General features: G+C 42.1%; 1 protein-coding gene across 1 annotated transcript; it reads left to right on the forward strand.

Annotated features, from left to right (window-relative positions):
* The first annotated feature begins 797 nt into the window (after positions 1–797).
* Positions 798–7,543, forward strand: fgf10b (fibroblast growth factor 10b). Its single transcript, XM_063490016.1, has 3 exons — positions 798–1,744; positions 6,384–6,487; positions 6,831–7,543. Exons 1-3 carry the CDS (start codon positions 1,285–1,287, stop codon positions 7,020–7,022), a joined length of 756 nt encoding a protein of 251 aa, XP_063346086.1. The 5' UTR covers positions 798–1,284; the 3' UTR covers positions 7,023–7,543.
* The last annotated feature ends 1,980 nt before the right edge of the window (positions 7,544–9,523 follow it).

Below are 9,523 nucleotides of genomic sequence, written 5' to 3' on the forward strand. Positions count from 1 at the left end.
AAGAAACTCCTGACAGATCACCAGTGTAATCTGTAGCTGTAGGGAATGATCCAACGCCACCAGGCCGCTTCTTCTTCCTCGTCGGTAGCATCTATGAAGATAAACCCCCTTTATCACCTCTCACCCACTCTCATAAGTTAGACTTGCTTGTACATAAGCACCACACCGACACACATGCAGACCAGTACTTGTTCCCATATGTGAGGAGGGGGGTGGGGGGGGGGTTGAGTAAAGGAAGAAGGGATCAAATAACCAAGAGTCACACACAGCTACACACGACATAAAGTCATTTTCAGTGATCAATCTTCAGTGAGGAATTCTCAAATAAAGTAGAAGAGGTGAAAAATTCTGACTCAATCCAGCAAAAAAAAAAAGACCTCCCCAGACCGTTACCTCGATGCTGTGTGAAGGTGGAGTCATGGGGTGGAGAGAGAGAGAGAGAGAGAGAGCTAAATGAGGAGAGAGCGAGAGGAGCTGGGCACCCAAAGAGGACAGATATTCGCCTGGACTGACCAACCTTCCTATTTAAGTCTTGAATCCTGTTTTTCGTCCTCAGAGTAAAATCTGGAAATGTTTTCCTGCACATGTGGAGTTTAGCAGCTTGGAACAGGTAAATGGTGTGGTGGCACCATTTTATTTTTATTTTTTTATTTCAGTGGAACTAAAGACTTTTACCAGATTTTAGACACCTTTCTACATGGATACTATTACATTTTCTCAACTGGATATTTGTTTTTATTAGTTTTTTCTAATCTTTTTTTTCTTGTTAAGTTGAAAAGCAGTCTGGGACTAAAAGGCTTACACCGGAGCCCCTTTGAGCAAGAGTTAAAAGTTCACAAACAATTTAAGAAGAATTAGTAAAACTCTGGAAAAGTGCAGGGGGAACAAAAACAGGTTTTCACCAGAATGCACACATAGTCTGCCTGCTTTTTTCACTTCCTTTTCTTTTTTTTTTAATCTTTGTTCATTTAGACTGAGATGTTTTCCAAAACAGATTGGAATTTTTGATAACCAGCCTAAAACCTTGCAGCAGTGGAGAAGAGAACTGAGTGGAGTACCAGCTTGAAAAATAGAGACTTACTGAAATTACATTATCAAAAAAAATCACCCAGAAGGATATCTTGACATTTTTATACCTGCGCTGAATAGTTTGGACTCAGTGCAGGGACACCTTCACTCTGGTCTGTGGAGGGCTTCCCTCCCTGCCTTCTCAGGCAATCTTCACCCCCAGCAGCATGTCCCAAGCTCCGAGGCTGCCTCTAGTCCTCCTCACAGCACACTACCATGATCAGATGGACTGCTGGAGGGAGTAAGGCTGCCTCTGCCTCGTCCTGCTCCAGGGCTGGGTTAGGGGCTCGTTCAGGCTCTGGGGCCACCTTCAGACTACGGTCATCAGCACTGCTTATCACCCCGTCTTTTCCTGTACTAGTCACCCTGTTGGTTTTTTTATTATCCCTGCATGAGGCTGCCTGCCATCAGTTCCACCGTGACACAGATAGGGTCTCCAGCCCACGGACTCTCAGAGCTCCAGTGAACATTTCTGAAGCTGAGCTGATCTCTAGAGCCAGAGCCAATGGGGGCCCTGTGGGTCGGACTGGTGGAGCACAGGGGAGGCATGTGCGCAGTTACAATCATCTACTAGGGGACATACGAAGGAGAAAGCTGTTCTCTTTCCAGAGGTTTTTCCTGAGGATCGATAAGAATGGAAAAGTCAATGGAACCAAAATCAAGGACGACCCCTTCAGTAAGTAACCCTTTCAATTAACAAAAGTAGGTAAAGAAGAGTGAATCAGAGCCAAAAAGTGATCTGTGTGACCCTATCCAAGGCTCATTTAGCCTGAAATATTTGAATTAATTTTACCTTTTAAATTGTGAGTGTGATATCAAAACTTTTAAGCTCTATAGCCCAAACCTTTGCCTTTGTTTTGTATTAGTATATCAAATGTGACAAAAGCACCTGATGAAGTCTTTAAGTGGGACATTTCTAGTAACAAGAAACCATATTAAATGAGAACTTAAATCCTGACAGTTTATTTAAAAAATACATTTACATCTATATCTATATCCTATGTAACACCAAAGTAAATATGTAGATTGTACCTATAGAAATATAACTTGTGCTGCTAACTGTAAATGGTGAGTTTAAAGGAAAAACGTGATCCTTTCATGTTACGCGAATGAACCGGTTGGCAGTTCATTCACTGGTAGTTTGGAGGAAGCAATCCTAATTTGAGTTGTCTTTTTGTTTTAAACCAGACATCCCACTGATATCTCTCCTGTCTAAACACTCAGCACAATGATGGTAGCTCTCAGATGGTCTAAAAAGGAGCAGGAGCAGATAACCCAGCCATTATCAGGCAGTCTTCACAGCCCAGGGTAAACAGCACTGATAACATCCATAGAAGAACAGGGCTGTGGCAGGGGGAGGATATGAATGTCCAGCTCATTGATGCTTTTAGACCCTTTTTGCTTCTCTTTGGCTGTTTCGCTATGACTCTCCCACTCAGTTTGCCTTCTGCCCGCCAGCATCAAGCAAATTACACACCCTCAGTCACAGATCAGACATTTGTTTAAAGCAGCTTGACGTCCTCGCTCAGAGAAACATGTCTTTAAAGTGATTACATGTTGTATGTTTCAGTGTATCAGTCAGTAAAATAGCATTCTCATTAGTCTCCCAGCATTCCCACTGAGCAACGTGTGTGTGCCTATCAACCAGCAGGCAATCACATGCTCCGGTGGGTGTGATCTTATGGTACCCAACAGCAGCACATGTGCTCAAACACACGCACACATACATCCATCTTAGTTGTTGTTATATACCTTTTTTTTTTCAACTTTTTCTCTCTGTTTCCCAATTCCATAGTAAGTGTATCTGGAAGTTTTAATGATCCTCTTGGGAGAGCTAAACCGCACTTTCAATCAAAGTGACTTTGGGGGAAATGGCACAGGAGGCAAAATGTCAGGGGAGATGTTTGTTTTGACAAGGTCATGACAGAAGCAGCTTTATTTCCTGACCATATTACACCGTGATGCCTTTACTGTTGCTTTTGTTAGCAGTTTCCTTTAAGTTGTAAAACTGAAGTGGTGCAAGGAAGTCTGGTGTAAAGTCACTCTAAAGTTTATGTATCTTTCTGAGATAATTTATCCCTCTGTCTTCCTTTTTACTGACCCACAAATCCACTCTCCCCCCCCCCCCAGTGCATTGCTTTATTCAAAGGTAAGTCTGAATTAGCAATGAATTGAGGTTCAGGCAGGGAGGTGAAAGTGAGATTCTCTAGAGGTACAAGTTCATAAATGACATGCCTGAATATTATTGTGGCCACATCAAAGCCGTTCATCTTCAGTATATCAATGGTGGTGCCATCACAAAGCTGTGTCCTAAGGGGGTCTGAGGACACTGTATGGATTATGTGCCCACATATCAGGTTCACATGGTAAAGAATACTACACAACAGCAGCTTCAGTCTTCGCTCTAGCCCCTGAGGCTAGACATGATCCCTGGACTGACGTCCTTTGTAGACCCTTGATGATCCCTTGAAGTGACAAAATATCACATTTTCTTTCCAAGTACTGGAAAAAAGTTTTTTGAAATCAGAAATTGAAATGCAAAGACACACTACATTTAAATTCATCAAACTTTAATTAATTAATCTAAATTAATTTATCTACAAGCTGTTTTTTGGGGGGGCTCCCTGTGGCCCTGCAAGGAGCAGCATGCCTCCCACAGATTTATGGGGATGCCAGTGCAAAACTGTCCCACATGGCTTTCCAACCCACTGTGAGCCTTTGCTGAGGTTACAGAGAAACAAGGAGAAAAGGGAGGCAGATTGTGCTAAAGTCAGCTAAGTAGCTAGCTGCGTGGCCTAAGCACAGCAGAGTTCTCTTAAAATTTACAGACATCTAGCAGCTCTGAGTAAAACATTGCTAAACAAGACTCAGGGAAAGGCTTTGTGGTAATAAATAAATAAATAAATAAATAAAGTCTGGTTAACTATCCATGGATGTGATGGTGTGAAAGGTTGAGCATGTAAAGACTGTATGTATACTTGTATTGGGCCAGTGTGTGTCTATGTGTGTGTGTGTGTCTCAAGAAAGAGGAAGGCTAAAGGAACCAGGCCATGTGCACAAGACAGTTCTTGGCATATCCTGTGAATATTGTATAAATAATTTCTTTAAATATAGCAGCGACCTTTCACTTGGAAAAAAACCCCCAGATGGTGCTCTTATGGAGGTCTGAGGAGGGAGATGTAGCCAATAGCTTTTCTCAAAAGTAGTAAAAAGGTTCCTTTCCATGTAAATACACTGAGTGTGGTCCTTATCAAGTGTTATTACTATATTTCCTGATTTACGCCTCACTCTGTTCTATTATTCTGCATGGAAATGATAACAATCAACATTTTAATCCTGACTTATCTGCCCAAATACTGCTTTATTCAAAACTAGAACATCTATTTTGAAAAAAAGTAGTTTAAGAGTGAGAAAGAATAACAATGCTAAGCTGCAAAGCACATATTTTTTTGGCTCCCCACTGTGGAAAAACCACTGTTAATTCTTACTGGCAACATCTACCTCCATTCCACAAACAACGCACCATTTACTGCTGTAACTCCCACCAGAGCGTATCGAATAAGCCACACATTAGGCGCAAAAAGCTTGCAAGAGAAAAACTGCTGAACCTGGCTGGCTTACTTTAGGCTACATTTTAAAAGGGGTTTGTAAAATAAACCCCATACGAAGCAATACTATCCCATTAACAGCGTAAATAAAGCTAAATGATGAGCACATTTTCCCACATTGGCAGCCATGACCTTATTACTTCCCTATTGTGGGTCTACATAAGCATTTAGCCTTTCAGCACGGAGCAGTGTATGGAAATTTTGTAGTAGTTTCACAGCCAAGTTGAGTTAGTGTGTTATATGCAAGTGCACATTCACCTGCTTCAAAACAACTGTGCATATGTGTGTCTATGTGTGTGCGTTTCTGTGTGTGTGAGTGAGTAAGTGAGTGAGAGAGTGCATTAGTGCATGTGTGTATATACAACCTGTCTCGCCCCTGCCTCCGGTGGCTTACTTTGATCAGTGATCATTACAGCCTTTCTAATCCTCACTCCACCCCCAGTCTCACTGTCATGGCTCCTCTGTCCTCCTCTGTTCTCCTTCCTTTCATCACTCCCATGTTTACAGAGCAGCCAGAGACTGCCATAGATTGTCTTACATCCTCACTCCATACCCGACATCCGATCCCATACAGAAACCAGCTCTTCTCAGATCTTCAATGACCGTTGTGTCACAGTCCCCAACACCGCCTTGCAGCTTCAGACCTCACTGCCCTGAGGTGCTGCTGTTTGAACTAGAAATTGATACAGTCAAGACCTCACGGACGAGGAGAGAAGCTGCTGTATATTTAACAGAGGGATTGTTCTTTTGGGCACACCTGCATCCTCTGCTGTCCACTCAGGTCCAAGGCTGGCAGCCTCCAAGCCCCCCCCCAGCCACTTTGGAGTGAGTCTGACAGTAGAGCAGGGTGCCACACAAACAGTCATCAGACAGAGGAGGGGCCCCTGATCTGATCAAAGGATGTCGTTGACTTTCTGGAGTTCACGCCCCCACTCTCTGTGTGTGTGTGCACATACACATATGGGTGTTAATTGGGGTAAAATGACAACAGCTCACAGGAAGTGGGAAAAGGAAGGTAGGGAGGGCGGCATGAAATCAAACATCCCATGGGAAACAGTGGGGTTCACTAACACACACACACCGGCATGAGATGAGACAAGTGGGTTCTGTGGTCAAAGGACACATTAGGAAGTTATAGCTCTCCGACCTTTGATACTGAGACCACACAAATAACAACAGCTGTCTACAGCAAAAACACACCCATTTTAGCTGAGGTATAAATTAACCTCCCCTAATAGTTTACAATAAACCTGACGTATTTGCACAGGGACCTGGAAAGCTAAATACCAAACTCAACATAAACAACCCGAGAAATCTCCGGGGGGAATCCACCTATTAATCTTCAGACTAAATGACCTGAGCAGCTGGAATCTTTTATACAGGTGTAGGCTGTAAAGGAACTTTAAAATATCAGAAATGAGAAATGTGCCCAAGAATAATTGTAACCTTGCACAGAAATCCCACACATTCCCCCATGTAAATGTCACAAAATACAAATGCTGGTACTCATTATACTATTACTGAAAAACCTGTGGATTCCTCCAGGTTTATATCTGCATTTCACGTGGGTGGTTTGTGACCGCTGCCAGAGTGTTAATTCTTCTATACTCTGCTCCACAGCATTTATTCAGTTGTTCATGACATAATAGCATGCCTACTATTAATGTTGACACATATTAATGTCACCTTCTTTTTGCTGATCCCTAGGTATTCTGGAAATCACATCAGTGGACGTGGGAGTGGTGGCCATCAAAGGGCTAAACAGCAACTACTATCTGGCTATCAGCGAGAAAGGAGAGCTGTACGGAGCGGTTAGTATCCGAGTCAGAGGTCAATCTGGAAGCTCCAGAGAGAGAGAGCTAGTGTTAGATTCTTCAGTCCTTATCAAAGGAAGCCTTATCTATAGTTCTACAACTGCTGGGTCAACTCTGAATCACAACCAGACCAGTGCACACATGTGAACCACTGAGAAAACTATGCAGCTTTAAAAAAAGCGCACAAATCACACACACAGAAAAGCATGCAATGTAGATTCAGGAGTAGTAAATAGGCACTCAGACAACAATGCATTTTGCACAAGAAAATGATCTGCATTTGTCTTAACCTCACACGCTAAGGTTATAACACTGCAACATGATACCTGCTTTTTTACAGAGAGAGTTTGGTGTCGACTGCAACCTGAAGGAGCGGATTGAGGAGAACGGCTACAACACGTACGCATCAGCCAAGTGGAAGCATGGGAAGCGGCAGATGTTTGTGGGTCTGAACGGCCAGGGGAAGCCGATGAGAGGAAAGAAAACCCGAAGGAAGAACACAGCCACACATTTTCTTCCAACTGTTGTGTGAACCTGTGCACTCAGCTGGAGAGGGACAATATGAAACTCTGAAAATGGGAGGTTTATAACTCTGAAAAGTAAGAAATCTCTCATTTGATTAAAAAAAAAAAAAGGCCTAACACTGTCATGCATACAAGTGGTCTCTTCTTTTCTGGGAGATGGTGTTACCTGTGTTTTCACTGGCACAGATGCAATGCTTATTCTTTTTTTCTTTTCTTTTTTTTTGTCTGTGCCAAACAGTTTGCAGCTGGACTAAGTGTGTGATGTGGACACAACCGAAGCTACTGTTTCACTAAATAAACTGTAGTAGATGCAGAATTATCTCAAGATGTTATTTATATCCATATTCTCCTGTGAGACACATAAACAGAACAGAAAATGTTCAGGATGTGGGAAACAATCAGTGAGTCCGTTTATCATGGCAGCAGGAAATAATAAAGGATAGAACACATTTAAAGCAAATGTTCAATACTTAACCACTGTGTTTTTGCCTGAATTGTAATGATTTATTTATTTTGTGAAATATTTAACTGAAGGGGAACACAAGCATTTCTTTGAACTCTTTTTGTTTTATAAGAACTCTATTATGTGAAAAATAAAAGTACCATTTCTCCCCTGCAATGCAGTGAACGTTCCTCTGTGGTACTCCAAAGACTGGGAGAAGTGCATTAGAAATGGTAAGGTTTACCAGACGTACTGAGAGACCCTGGTAAACGTTCAGGTCATGGTATCCTTATCTGGGTCTCTGAGGTAGGAAAGAAGGGACAAAAGGCAACCATTAATTCCTAGCCAGATATACCATGTGGCAACCATTGCACTAATGATTAGTGCACAAACAAACTGAAAACACAAGACCAACCACAACAAAATGGGAGGGGGGAAACTCCCCTGGTATGGACTGTAGATGTTGACATCATTTTCTAATATCAGACCATTACTGTGGAACCTGCAACCTTTTCCAACTGCAAAAAGACTTGCTTGGTAAAGATAGCTGGTTATGAATATAAAAATTGCTGCCCATGGGTTTGTATGGGCCTTGGAAGAGGATCTGAATGTATGCATGTAAGAAAAGAAATACAAAAGAAGTGCATAAAAAATATATATGACCTGTGCCTGACCACCCACTTCCTTCAGTAATCATCTACACACTAATCATAAACACACTAATCAATGGCAGCTGCCTCAATCCCAGATCAAAAGAACATAGGGAGAACATTAACACCACAGGCTTCCGGACCTTGTGTTCTCTTATCCTGCCTTTTAAAACAACTATCTCTGGATGGGCATCAGAAATTGGAAGATTATAGGAAGATAGCTGAGAGAAAGGCTTCAGAAGTTTTCCTTTGTCTTCAGTCCTAAATTCATTCAGCTTGGTGTGTGATTCGAGACCGGAAAAGAGACCGGAAGGAGTGAAAACAACAAAGGCGGTCTGATCTATAGCCTTAGTATATTGTCCTTTAATGGCTGTTACTGCGCTGAGTGATTTATACTGAGGAATGCTGCAGTGCATTCCACCAGTAAAGACCAACCGAGCACATCTCTGCATCCTGCACGGCCCTGTGTGCTCCATACTGCTTAATTGAGCAATATGGTGTGACTATTGAACCTCTGAAGCCAGACTCACAATAGTGTCTTGAAGATAAACCATAAATGTTACCTAAAAAGAAAGATTAAGAAGGTGAAATTAGGGTGCAACTTTTGAACAAATACAAATACATACATACATGTCTTGATCCCCAACTTCATCCAAAGACTTCAAGGTGTTTTAAAGGTGATTCTGAATTGACTTAAACCATATTTTTTTTATAAGAACTAAAGCACGGATATGCACTAGGAGTTTAATTACACCACATACAGTAGCATTTTCTTTCTTGATTTGTCCTTAATTGCTGTGCATGAGGAGATAAAGATGCAGTCAAATAAATAACCGAGGATTTGACCTACATAATGTGTACTGCTGACCCCAACCCCCACTGACTTACCCACACACAAACACACACAAATCCAATTCATTTGTCATCTTCTGCATTCCCTTGTGAATGTTTGAACTCTCTCCAAGACACTGGCACGGCGAGGGAAAAAATGGCAATAACACAAAATAGGCACAGTAATCTTCTATCAAAGCAGGTCTCTGCATTTCTGGCACTGGAATTCTCTGTGGCATAATGTGATCCAGCTTTGAGAAACAAGTGGAAAATGACTGGAGGCTAAAACAACTAATGAATACTTACACCGAGATGTCTGGTAGAACACATGTTTGCAGCGGGCAGCTACTGAGTGAGCTTGGGAGAGGCACTTCTCAGGGGGTTGTTCAGGTTCACAGCCTTTCCTCTTTCCTCTGGGATGGATAAATAATTTTCTAGCATTTTAGATCAACATGAGGCCCTTTAGCACGTGCTCATTGTGTGCAGACAACCACGGATGCTGCAGATTGCACACACCCAAGTTGTGACCTTAGTATTTATTTGGAGATAGTCTTTTCTTTTAAAACAAACCAAGCATGAGTTTATG

Source organism: Pelmatolapia mariae, linkage group LG12, assembly GCF_036321145.2.
Source record: "Pelmatolapia mariae isolate MD_Pm_ZW linkage group LG12, Pm_UMD_F_2, whole genome shotgun sequence".
NCBI classification, from domain to species: domain Eukaryota; kingdom Metazoa; phylum Chordata; class Actinopteri; order Cichliformes; family Cichlidae; genus Pelmatolapia; species Pelmatolapia mariae.